At 46.5% G+C, this 13,884-nt stretch overlaps 1 protein-coding gene across 1 annotated transcript in view; it reads right to left on the bottom strand.

Moving 5' to 3' along the window:
- MARK1 (microtubule affinity regulating kinase 1) overlaps positions 1–11,704 on the bottom strand; it is a 1,129,886-nt gene extending 1,118,182 nt beyond the window's left edge. The window contains exons 1-4 of the mRNA XM_088454765.1: positions 11,698–11,704; positions 11,423–11,604; positions 8,531–8,734; positions 7,964–8,017 (exon numbers count right to left, since the gene is read on the bottom strand). Of these exons, the coding sequence (XP_088310891.1) occupies positions 7,964–8,017; positions 8,531–8,734; positions 11,423–11,604; positions 11,698–11,704 (447 nt within the window). The remainder of the gene's footprint in view (positions 1–7,963; positions 8,018–8,530; positions 8,735–11,422; positions 11,605–11,697) is intronic.
- Positions 11,705–13,884: the final 2,180 nt, after the last annotated feature.

Below are 13,884 nucleotides of genomic sequence, written 5' to 3'. Positions count from 1 at the left end.
ATGGTGGCAATGCGGCATGCAGCTTACTTCAGCTGTAATCTCTCCCTAACCCTATGGTGGCAATGCGGCATGCAGCTTACTTCAGCTGTAATCTCTCCCTAACCCTATGGTGGCAATGCGGCATGCATCTTACTTCAGCTGTAATCTCTCCCTAACGCTATGGTGGCAATGCGGCATGCATCTTACTTCAGCTGTAATCTCTCCCTAACGCTATGGTGGCAATGCGGCATGCAGCTTACTTCAGCTGTAATCTCTCCCTAACCCTATGGTGGCAATGCGGCATGCAGCTTACTTCAGCTGTAATCTCTCCCTAACCCTATGGTGGCAATGCGGCATGCAGTTTACTTCAGCTGTAATCTCTCCCTAACCCTATGGTGGCAATGCGGCATGCAGCTTACTTCAGCTGTAATCTCTCCCTAACGCTATGGTGGCAATGCGGCATGCAGCTTACTTCAGCTGTAATCTCTCCCTAACGCTATGGTGGCAATGCGGCATGCATCTTACTTCAGCTGTAATCTCTCCCTAACGCTATGGTGGCAATGCGGCATGCAGCTTACTTCATCTGTAATCTCTCCCTAACGCTATGGTGGCAATGCGGCATGCAGTTTACTTCAACTGTGATCTCTCCCTAACGCTATGGTGGCAATGCGGCATGCATCTTACTTCAGCTGTGATCTCCTCCCTAACGCTATGGTGGCAATGCGGCATGCATCTTACTTCAGCTGTAATCTCTCCCTAACGCTATGGTGGCAATGCGGCATGCATCTTAATTCAGATGTAATCTCTCCCTAACGCTATGGTGGCAATGCGGCATGCATCTTACTTCAGATGTAATCTCTCCCTAACACTATGGTGGCAATGCGGCATGCATCTTACTTCAGCTGTAATCTCTCCCTAACACTATGGTGGCAATGCGGCATGCATTTTACTTCAGCTGTAATCTCTCCCTAACCCTATGGTGGCAATGCGGCATGCAGCTTACTTCAGCTGTAATCTCTCCCTAACCCTATGGTGGCAATGCGGCATGCAGCTTACTTCAGCTGTAATCTCTCCCTAACCCTATGGTGGCAATGCGGCATGCAGCTTACTTCAGCTGTAATCTCTCCCTAACCCTATGGTGGCAATGCGGCATGCAGCTTACTTCAGCTGTAATCTCTCCCTAACCCTATGGTGGCAATGCGGCATGCAGCTTACTTCAGCTGTAATCTCTCCCTAACGCTATGGTGGCAATGCGGCATGCAGCTTACTTCAGCTGTAATCTCTCCCTAACGCTATGGTGGCAATGCGGCATGCAGCTTACTTCAGCTGTAATCTCTCCCTAACGCTATGGTGGCAATGCGGCATGCAGATTACTTCAGCTGTAATCTCTCCCTAACGCTATGGTGGCAATGCGGCATGCAGCTTACTTCAACTGTAATCTCTCCCTAACCCTATGGTGGCAATGCGGCATGCAGATTACTTCAGCTGTAATCTCTCCCTAACGCTATGGTGGCAATGCGGCATGCAGCTTACTTCAGCTGTAATCTCTCCCTAACGCTATGGTGGCAATGCGGCATGCAGCTTACTTCAGCTGTAATCTCTCCCTAACCCCATGGTGGCAATGCGGCATGCAGCTTACTCAAGCTGTAATCTCTCCCTAACGCTATAGTGGCAATGAGGCATGCAGCTTACTTCAGCTGTAATCTCTCCCTAACGCTATGGTGGCAATGCGGCATGCAGCTTACTTCAGCTGTAATCTCTCCCTAACGCTATGGTGGCAATGCGGCATGCAGTTTACTTCAGCTGTAATCTCTCCCTAATCCTATGGTGGCAATGCAGCATACAGCTTACTTCAGCTGTAATCTCTCCCTAACCCTATGGTGGCAATGCAGCATGCATCTTACTTCAGCTGTAATCTCTCCCTAACCCTATGGTGGCAATGCAGCATGCAGCTTACTTCAGATGTAATCTCTCCCTAACGCTATGGTGGCAATGCAGCATGCAGCTTACTTCAGCTGTAATCTCTCCCTAACGCTATGGTGGCAATGCGGCATGCAGCTTACTTCAGCTGTAATCTCTCCCTAACGCCATGGTGGCAATGCGGCATGCAGCTTACTTCAGCTGTAATCTCTCCCTAACGCTATGGTGGCAATGCGGCATGCAGCTTACTTCAGCTGTAATCTCTCCCTAACGCTATGGTGGCAATGCGGCATGCAGCTTACTTCAGCTGTAATCTCTCCCTAACGCTATGGTGGCAATGCGGCATGCAGTTTACTTCAGCTGTAATCTCTCCCTAACGCTATGGTGGCAATGCGGCATGCAGCTTACTTCAGCTGTAATCTCTCCCTAACCCTATGGTGGCAATGCGGCATGCAGCTTACTTCAGCTGTAATCTCTCCCTAACCCTATGGTGGCAATGCAGCATGCAGCTTACTTCAGCTGTAATCTCTCCCTAACCCTATGGTGGCAATGCAGCATGCAGTTTACTTCAGCTGTAATCTCTCCCTAACGCTATGGTGGCAATGCAGCATGCAGCTTACTTCAGATGTAATCTCTCCCTAACGCTATGGTGGCAATGCAGCATGCATCTTACTTCAGCTGTCATCTCTCCCTAACGCCATGGTGGCAATGCAGCATACATCAGCTGTCATCTCTCCCTAACGCTATGGTGGCAATGCAGCATGCAGCTTACTTCAGATGTAATCTCTCCCTAACGCTATGATGGCAATGCAGCATGCAGTTTACTTCAGCTGTAATCTCTCCCTAACCCTATGGTGGCAATGCGGCATGCAGCTTACTTCAGCTGTAATCTCTCCCTAACCCTATGGTGGCAATGTGGCATGCAGTTTACTTCAGCTGTAATCTCTGCCTAACCCTATGGTGGCAATGTGGCATGCAGCTTACTTCAGCTGTAATCTCTCCCTAACGCTATGGTGGCAATGCGGCATGCAGCTTACTTCAGCTGTAATCTCTCCCTAACGCTATGGTGGCAATGCGGCATGCATCTTACTTCAGCTGTAAACTCTCCCTAACCCTATGGTGGCAATGCAGCATGCATCTTACTTCAGCTGTAATCTCTCCCTAACGCTATGGTGGCAATGCAGCATGCAGCTTACTTCAGCTGTAATCTCTCCCTAACGCTATGGTGGCAATGCGGCATGCAGCTTACTTCAGCTGTAATCTCTCCCTAACCCTATGGTGGCAATGCGGCATGCAGCTTACTTCAGCTGTAATCTCTCCCTAACCCTATGGTGGCAATGCGCATGCAATTTACTTCAGCTGTAATCTCTCCCTAACGCTATGGTGGCAATGCGGCATGCATCTTACTTCAGCTGTAATCTCTCCCTAACGCTATGGTGGCAATGCGGCATGCAGTTTACTTCAGCTGTAATCTCTCCCTAACGCTATGGTGGCAATGCAGCATGCAGGTTACTTCAGCTGTAATCTCTCCCTAACGCTATCGTGGCAATGCGGCATGCATCTTACTTCAGCTGTAATCTCTCCCTAACCCTATGGTGGCAATGCAGCATGCAGTTTACATCAACTGTAATCTCTCCCTAACCCTATGGTGGCAATGCGGCATACAGCTTACTTCAGCTGTAATCTCTCCCTAACCCTATGGTGGCAATGCAGCATGCATCTTACTTCAGCTGTAATCTCTCCCTAACGCTGTGGTGGCAATGCAGCATGCATCTTACTTCAGCTGTAATCTCTCCCTAACCCTATGGTGGCAATGCGGCATGCAGTTTACTTCAGCTGTAATCTCTCCCTAACTCTATGGTGGCAATGCGGCATGCAGTTTACTTCAGCTGTAATCTCTCCCTAACTCTATGGTGGCAATGCGGCATGCAGCTTACTTCAGCTGTAATCTCTCCCTAACGCTATGGTGGCAATGCGGCATGCAGCTTACTTCAGCTGTAATCTCTCCCTAACGCTATGGTGGCAATGCGGCATGCAGCTTACTTCAGCTGTAATCTCTCCCTAACGCTATGGTGGCAATGCGGCATGCAGCTTACTTCAGCTGTAATCTCTCCCTAACGCTATGGTGGCAATGCAGCATGCAGATTACTTCAGCTGTAATCTCTCCCTAATGCTATGGTAGCAATGCAGCATGCAGCTTACTTCAGATGTAATCTCTCCCTAACCCTATGGTGGCAATGCAGCATGCAGCTTACTTCAGCTGTAATCCCTCCCTAACGCTATGGTGGCAATGCAGCATGCAGCTTACTTCAGCTGTAATCTCTCCCTAACGCTATGGTGGCAATGCGGCATGCAGCTTACTTCAGATGTAATCTCTCCCTAACGCTATGGTGGCAATGCGGCATGCATTTTACTTCAGCTGTAATCTCTCCCTAACGCTATGGTGGCAATGCAGCATGCAGCTTACTTCAGCTGTAATGTCTCCCTAACCCCATGGTGGCAATGCAGCATGCAACTTACTTCAGCTGTCATCTCTCCCTAACCCCATGGTGGCAATGCAGCAAGCAGCTTACTTCAGCTGTAATCTCTCCCTAACGCTATGGTGGCAATGCAGCATGCAGCTTACTTCAGCTGTAATGTCTCCCTAACCCTATGGTGGCAATGCAGCATGCAGCTTACTTCAGCTGTAATCTCTCCCTAACCCTATGGTGGTAATGCAGCATGCAGCTTACTTCAGCTGTAATCTCTCCCTAACCCTATGGTGGCAATGCGGCATGCATCTTACTTCAGCTTTAATCTCTCCCTAACGCTATGGTGGCAATGCGGCATGCAGCTTACTTCAACTGTAATCTCTCCCTAACGCTATGGTGGCAATGCGGCATGCAGCTTACTTCAGCTGTAATCTCTCCCTAACGCTATGGTGGCAATGCGGCATGCAGCTTACTTCAGCTGTAATCTCTCCCTAACGCTATGGTGGCAATGCGGCATGCAGCTTACTTCAGATGTAATCTCTCTCTAACGCTATGGTGGCAATGCGGCATGCAGCTTACTTCTGCTGTAATCTCTCCCTAACGCTATGGTGGCAATGCGGCATGCATCTTACTTCAGCTGTAATCTCTCCCTAACGCTATGGTGGCAATGCGGCATGCAGCTTACTTCAGCTGTAATCTCTCCCTAACGCTATGGTGGCAATGCGGCATGCAGCTTACTTCAGCTGTAATCTCTCCCTAACGCTATGGTGGCAATGCAGCATGCAGCTTACTTCAGCTGTAATCTCTCCCTAACGCTATGGTGGCAATGCAGCATGCAGCTTACTTCAGCTGTAATCTCTCCCTAACGCTATGGTGGCAATGCAGCATGCAGCTTACTTCAGCTGTAATGTCTCCCTAACCCCATGGTGGCCATGCAGCATGCAACTTACTTCAGCTGTCATCTCTCCCTAACCCCATGGTGGCAATGCAGCAAGCAGCTTACTTCAGCTGTCATCTCTCCCTAACCCCATGGTGGCAATGCAGCATGCAGCTTACTTCAGCTGTAATGTCTCCCTAACCCTATGGTGGCAATGCAGCATGCAGCTTACTTCAGCTGTAATCTCTGCCTAACCCTATGGTGGCAATGCAGCATGCAGCTTACTTCAGCTGTAATCTCTCCCTAACCCTATGGTGGCAATGCGGCATGCAGCTTACTTCAGATGTAATCTCTCCCTAACGCTATGGTGGCAATGCGGCATGCAGCTTACTTCAGCTGTAATCTCTCCCTAACGATATGATGGCAATGCGGCATGCAGCTTACTTCAGCTGTAATCTCTCCCTAACGCTATGGTGGCAATGCAGCTTACTTCAGCTGTAATCTCTCCCTAACCCTATGGTGGCAATGCAGCATGCAGCTTACTTCAGCTGTAATCTCTCCCTAACGCTATGGTGGCAATGCAGCATGCATCTTACTTCAGCTGTAATCTCTCCCTAACGCTATGGTGGCAATGCGGCATGCAGCTTACTTCAGCTGTAATCTCTCCCTAACGCTATGGTGGCAATGCGGCATGCATCTTACTTCAGCTGTAATCTCTCCCTAACCCTATGGTGGCAATGCGGCATGCAGCTTACTTCAGCTGTAATCTCTCCCTAACCCTATGGTGGCAATGCAGCATGCAGCTTACTTCAGCTGTAATCTCTCCCTAACCCTATGGTGGCAATGCAGCATGCAGCTTACTTCAGCTGTAATCTCTCCCTAACGCTATGGTGGCAATGCAGCATGCAGTTTACTTCAGCTGTAATCTCTCCCTAACGCTATGGTGGCAATGCGGCATGCAGCTTACTTCAGCTGTAATCTCTCCCTAACCCTATGGTGGCAATGCGGCATGCAGCTTACTTCAGCTGTAATCTCTCCCTAATGTTATGGTGGCAATGCAGCATGCATCTTACTTCAACTGTAATCTCTCCCTAACGCTATGGTGGCAATGCAGCTTACTTCAGCTGTAATCTCTCCCTAACGCTATGGTGGCAATGCGACATGCAGCTTACTTCAGCTGTAATCTCTCCCTAACGCTATGGTGGCAATGCGGCATGCAGCTTACTTCAGCTGTAATCTCTCCCTAACGCTATGGTGGCAATGCGGCATGCAGTTTACTTCAGCTGTAATCTCTCCCTAACGCTATGGTGGCAATGCGGCATGCAGCTTACTTCAGCTGTAATCTCTCCCTAACGCTATGGTGGCAATGCGGCATGCATCTTACTTCAGCTGTAATCTCTCCCTTACCCTATGGTGGCAATGCAGCATGCAGCTTACTTCAGCTGTAATCTCTCCCTAACGCTATGGTGGCAATGCGGCATGCAGCTTACTTCAGCTGTAATCTCTCCCTAACGCTATGGTGGCAATGCGGCATGCAGCTTACTTCAGCTGTAATCTCTCCCTAACCCTATGGTGGCAATGCGGCATGCAGCTTACTTCAGATGTAATCTCTCCCTAACGCTATGGTGGCAATGCGGCATGCAGCTTACTTCAACTGTAATCTCTCCCTAACGCTATGGTGGCAATGCGGCATGCAGCTTACTTCAGCTGTAATCTCTCCCTAACGCTATGGTGGCAATGCGGCATGCAGCTTACTTCAGCTGTAATCTCTCCCTAACGCTATGGTGGCAATGCGGCATGCAGCTTACTTCAGCTGTAATCTCTCCCTAACGCTATGGTGGCAATGCGGCATGCAGCTTACTTCAGCTGTAATCTCTCCCTAACGCTATGGTGGCAATGCGGCATGCAGCTTACTTCAGCTGTAATCTCTCCCTAACGCTATGGTGGCAATGCGGCATGCATCTTACTTCAACTGTAATCTCTCCCTAACGCTATGGTGGCAATGCGGCATGCAGCTTACTTCAGCTGTAATCTCTCCCTAACGCTATGGTGGCAATGCGGCATGCATCTGACTTCAGCTCAACTTCTCGTGACTCATCAAGAAAAACTAATGCCAGATCAGGGAGGTGTTATCCTCACATAGAGTGCTGCCAACAACTCTGGAGGCTCCTTCAGAAGTCTCGTTGCTTAATGCGCATGAGCGACCTTATCAGTTTACGCATGCGCAGTCCACAGAAATAACATTGCATAGAGTGGAGGCGCTGCCTCATCAGCCTGAACATGTGCATTAGGGCTACACGCAGATTATCCCATAGGTACTACACTGCTGCAATATAGAAGACAGACCACACTCTACGATCAATGTTTGCCAGCAGCCATTTACACTATCAGAGTGTGTTTCAACTATGGAAGGAATTGGAGTGTCCAAAGGAAACACTAGCAAATATGGGGAGACCATACAAACTCCACACATATAAAGCAATGACTTCAGGCAACATTGACACAGAATGTATTTAGATGTTCTAAATATAGAATGGTCTCCTAAACTGTAGTAAAGTATGAAATCCAATGAGAAAGGAGAGTTGTCTGCAATACACAATGGCACTGATAGGAGTACAAATAAATTAGTAACAGATACTAAACCCTAAAAAAAAACACGCAACCACAAAATAACTATCAGTGTCGCCGGCCAGACACAATAATGCATCCATCTTACCTTTTGCAGACTAGTGGGATTTAGTTGAGTTTTGTCTATAATTTTGACAGCAACCTACAAAAAAATAAACAACAATTTTAGAAAAGCAGCATATAGATTTGTTGTGTCCTATTATATCAGTTTCATGGACTTGTACGATATGCTATGATACATGAAGGGCACCAATGTTTACAAAACCACTTCAGCAGATTTCCCCCTGAAGCTTTCCCACAGTGGGTTTGCGTGGGCAGGCGGGCGGGCAGGCGGGCAGGCGGGCAGGCAGGCGGGCAGGCGGGCGGGCAGCCCAGTATAGCTGTTAGGCCCTTCGCCTCATCTGGTGCAGAACTTGCTTGGCTACACACTGGGATTGTTACTAGGCTATGAGGTTGTGCAGAAGAATATATACAATACTGTACAGACAATAGCTCTATTGGCTTTGTGCCTTATCCTATCTCATTCAAGTTTGCTAAAGTTCTCCAGATTTCTGTTTTCTGTCTAAACTTAATGTAAAAAATGGAACAATTATGGGAAATCTATGCAAGAATGGAATTTTCTTATGCTATAGAATTTTGAGCTATTAAGCCTCACCTCTCTCCCCGTGAGGACATGTCTAGCCAGTTTCACCTTGGCGAAGTTCCCTTTACCGATAGTCTTCAGCAGACGGTAGTTTCCAATGTGTGGTTGCTCGTCAGTGGTGGACGCAATTGAATTGCGGCATCGAGGGAGGCTCTGTCTACTGCTTGACTTAGTAGGAGGAACGTGTGGCTCTGGGTACCCGTCCAGTGATGTGTGCTGCAAAAATAGAATAATTGTACATGTTACTGACAATTATACAACAATTATTTATAAATAAAAATGTGAACAACAAAATATATACATAAACTAAGCAGTATTGGCATGTTACTTATTTTGTACATTAAGGGGCCGATGTGTCAAGCTGCATTTCACATAAAAAATTGGATTAATTTCCAAGGGGACAAAAGATCACTGCGGGAAGTAGAAAATTATTACTTGCAATAAGTGCAGCAGCAAAAAAGACCATCTTGCAAGATTGGATACACCCAACTCCCATCAATTTTCAATTATATAAAGAAAAATAACATTTTATTTTCCGTATGGATTGGATCGGTGCTTGAAAAGGAGAGAAGGGTCGCTTTTTTTTTCGATACCTGGGAAAGTTTTATTACAACTCTGCCAACTTTAACACAAACCCAAATTTATCATAGTATGTGTCTGACCCAATGGTATGAAACTAGGGTCCTCTTGGGTGATCCTCCTATTGTGTTGCCTGGTTGGTGAGTGCCGGACACTCATTTTCTTTTTATTTAGTCAATTATTATCTGCTTATTGTCTTTTATTGGTGTCTCAGTTGTAATTCCTATTAGAATAAATACTGGACAAAATGGACACTGTTATGTATGCAAACATATAAAAATGTCCTGGAATATTTGTAGCTGTTAAAACGTTATGTATACTATTTTCTTGAATTTGATCTGGAAAATTTTATTTATTATTTTTTATTATTTTGATGTACGGTGTTAATTGCTTCAATAAAAACCTTTAAAAAAAAAAAAAATTGGATTAAATTCATTTATCACATTATAAATATAATAACGTAGTATCAGTCATATGTACTAAGCAGGAAATCAAAGGTTTTTCGTGAAAGAGGATTGCGATAATTTTCTATTTCCTTAAAAACGCATAACCTCTGGCTTGCAATTGAAGAATAGTAGAAATGTGTTATTTTCAAATGTATTATTCAAATTTCACAAATATTTATCGTATTTTCTTGCTGCTGTTTATTGCATTCCCCAGGAGTAGAAATGGCTTTGCCATAAGGTGGTGGTTTAATAGAGGGGGATCTGAGAGCCCACCCATGAATGAGAGGACCTCCCATGAGAGGACCTCCCATGTATGAGAAGACCTCCCGTGTATAAGACCTCCCATGTATGAGAAGACCTCCCGTGTATGAGACCTCCCATGTATGAGAAGACCTCCCGTGTATGAGACCTCCCATGTATGAGAAGACCTCCCGTGTATAAGACCTCCCATGTATGAGAAGACCTCCCGTGTATGAGACCTCCCATGTATGAGAAGACCTCCCGTGTATAAGAAGACCTTTCCATGTTTCCAGCTCCTCCTTTTCCTTAGCCTACTTCATCACAGTCCACTTCCATTGAACCATTAAGTATAATTATTTGAGACGTGTAAGTAAATGGATCCACAATATGATATATTTTAATAAAATTTTAAATCAAGCTTTTCTTCCTCCTCCACGGAGCGACACTATAAGGGAATTGTTTGCGTTTTGATGAATGTGCATGCTTCCCTTCTCTCCCGGCACACGCGCAACGCTTCATATTTAAGGGTGTTGGCTAACAATTTTGTGAAAAGTATAAATATTGCATTCAAAAATAGTTTCGCAACCCAGGCACGTCGACTGCAGCGCCGGGCCTGGGTGAAGGGGGCGTGGTCAAATCACGGAAGGTGCGCCCACGCCCCCTTAGGGAAAAGCAGTGCTGTGCGCTGGGGAAGGGAGCGCTGTGAGTCCCACAGCCGGCGCATAACACCCCCCACAGGCATAGGGGACTGCTGCTGCTTAATAGCCGCAAGTAGTCTCCCAGTGCAGCCCAGCACGCTGCTGTGATGTAAGAGGAAGGGGGGGGGCGGCGCCTGGCCACTCCAGAAAACCCGGGCAATTATTACCCATTCCTCCCCCGTCCTCCCCTCGGCGCCCCAGTCGCAACCAACAATGGTTTTCGCAATGCAAAATTGCTTGTTACTCTTTTGTTACCGTCGATAAGATTTTTTCTACATACTGGAGGATTGTTTTCGCAAAAATAATGTGAAAATGATACATAGGCTCCTTTAGATAATTTAATTGTCTACAGGTTGTCCTAGCTGCTTCCACTTTAATTGGCAAAATATGAGAACACAAGACTGGGCTGATCTGAAATAATCTGTGCTGCCATTAATTGCTAAGCTGCGATTGGCTACAAGTTGCTCTAGCCCTGCTCATTTCATCACCTGCAATCCAGAGGTTTACTAAAAACTTGTTGGTCTAAGCCAGTGATTCCCAACCTCGGTCCTCAAGGCACACTAACATTCCTGGTTTTGGTGATTTTCAGGCTTGAGCACAGATGGTTAAATCAAAATAACTGAGGTGCTAATTAAGTCACATGTGCTCCAGTATGGCTATCCTCAAAACCTGGACTGTTAGTGTGTGTTGCGGACCGTGGTTGGGAAGCCCTGGTCTAAGCAAAAGAATGCATTAAAAAATATATCCTTACAAAAAAGATACGGTATTAAGAGCATATTATAACCAATTACAAAAGAAATCCACAGAGGGATCAAAATATTTATTCTTAGATTTCATTTTTTTCTTGTTCTTTTTATCTTGTATCAGTAAAAGAGAATCCCTATCTAAATCCCTGCTTTTTAAAAAGGCTTTCGACACCAATTAATTCGTATATCCTTTACTTTCAAAAGTCCTTGAAAGTTCCCCAGCTTGTTCTTATAACCAGTTCCTATGGTGGTTGCTGGAGTATTCAATATATGTGCTACTTCCTTTTTGTATGTGTATGACTCTATCTTGCCTTCTGAGGCCAAAAGGGTTATATCCAGGAAATTAATAGAGGTTTTATGGAACCTGCTCGTGAAAACTAAATTATAAAAGTGTTGTCATTCAAGAGGTGAACAAACTGTGAATAGATTCAATATCCCCATCCCAAATAAAAAATAAATCATCTATCTACCAGCCATAGAGGACTAGGCAACCCCCCAGCTCCTCCCCCCAAATGAGTTCCTCTTCCAGGTGACCCATGTAGAGGTTCGCAAGACTGGTGGCGAACCTATTCCCTATGGCCATCCCAGTGCGCTGCAAAAAGTGGGTGTGGTCAAATAGAAAAAAATAGTGTTCTAAATAAAAAGAATAGAATCCGTGAGAAATCTGCTCTGTCTCTCCGAAATGTCAGTATCACCGCGTAAAGTCTGGTCAATCACCTCAACACTTTTTTGGGGAGATATATTTGTATAGAGAGCTGTGACATCACAGGTTAGAAAAAAATGGCTCTTTCCAGACTATATCCTTTATCATACACAAAAAATGAGTGGTGTCTTTGATATATGATCTTAGAAAGACAGCAATAGGTTGTAAATAATAACGTATGCAGATAAATTAGAATTAAGGACACAATGAGGGATTTGTGAACTTTAGGCAAATAATAAAAAATAGATGTGATAGGGTTTGCAGAAAACAAAAATTTTAATTCTTCCCTGAATATAACCTCATCCTCCATAGCTCTGCTCAAAAGGACCTTCAGTTGCAACATGAAGGTGGTATCGGAAAAGTGGGTCGACCCACCCGTAACCTGTATGTGGCCTTAAATTCACCAGGAGAGGCAACTATTCGGGTAGCAGTTAAAATTGGAGGCCGGAAAGTGTGGGGACTGGTGGATAACGGGAGTGGGCTATCCGTGATTTCAGCTGACTTTGTACCCCCAGAGGCCACCCAAGACCTACCACATGTAAAAGGTCGTGTGCGTGCACGGTGCTGTGGAATAGTACCCATGTGTAAATTTCCCACTGACTTGGCAAAGAAATGAGATACCACTGGTAGCGGCAGTGGTACCCCGGTCACCGTACCTCTTAATCTTTGGTCAAAACTTCCCGGTGCTACAGGAGATTATTACCTTCCGGGTGGAGACCAAGGCCCTCATTCAGAGCCGTACGCTCTGAGCAGAGCGCACGCTCTGAATGAGGGCCGGCCTACATGAAAATGGAGCGTCCTTCTGGACGCTCGTATAGCTGTGGGTCACCACCCACAGGCTATACGAGCGTGCATTTTGATGGCCGCGATGGTCGAGACCATCACGACCATCGAAATTGCGAGCCGGAGCCTGCGGTTGAGGTTTTCAACCGCAAGCTCCGGAGTGATTTTGGCTCTATCAGAGCCAAAATCACTCCCACTGACATCACTAGTGATGTCAGTGGGCCGGCTTTTGACGGGAGGCGTTCCCGTGAGAACGCCCCCGTCAGGGAGGCACGCCCCCGGCACGCCTACCAAAGGGGGCGTGCTGTCAATCAACATTGACAGCACACCCCCTTTGATCGGACACAACTTTCCTTCGCTCGTCGCGTCTGGCGCATGCGCACGACGGAGCTCCCTCCGTCGTGCGCATGCTCAGTCCAGAACATCGACCCACTTGCGAGCGGACAGCCGCTCGCGAGTGGGTCTGAATCAGGCCCCAAGTCTACAGTTGCTGGGACAGCCGAAGAAGCAAACCTCCTTCCACTACAAGCTTTACCTGGACATGTGGAGTTACTCTTTGGGCAACAGGCCCGCACTTCTGAAATCATGGGGGAAGAAGGCGATGAGCGGAGCTGGGAGTAGAACTGTTTGGTGGTGTCACTGTCAGACTTTGGACATGATCAAATAAATGACCCTAATTTGTCAAATGCCTTTTAGAATGTAGCGGAGATAAATGGGCAAATTACGTTTTCTTTACCCCCAGAGGGTACCCCTTACTTTGCTTTGAAAGGAAATTTATTATATCGGGTAGCCTGCGTGCAGGGTAATAGAGTCTATTAATTGTTGGTACCACGTACACATGTATGGCTAGTGCTACAAGATGCCCATACACAGTTATAGGGTTATCTGGGAGAATATAGTTATAGTCATCTGGGAGAAGAGAAAACCTTGCAAAAAGTACAACAGCAGTTCTTTTGGCCAGGGATCATGGCAGGAGTTCAGAAGTACTGTCGAGAGTGCCCTATCTGCCAAAGAACCAGCCCTCGCCCACATTTCCGTGCACCCTTGGTTCTCCTACCTGTCATTTCTGTGCCCTTCGAAAGGGTTGGAATGGACATAGTAGGTCCCGTTGACAAATCACCTAGGGGACACCAATATATATTGGCGATACTAGATTATGCCACAAGGTACC

Source organism: Taudactylus pleione, unplaced genomic scaffold (assembly GCF_031769625.1).
Source record: "Taudactylus pleione unplaced genomic scaffold, aTauple2 ptg000631l, whole genome shotgun sequence".
Lineage (NCBI taxonomy): Eukaryota > Metazoa > Chordata > Amphibia > Anura > Myobatrachidae > Taudactylus > Taudactylus pleione.
The sequence above is the reverse complement of the archived record's forward strand: the minus strand, read 5'-3'. Positions and strand labels throughout refer to the sequence as shown.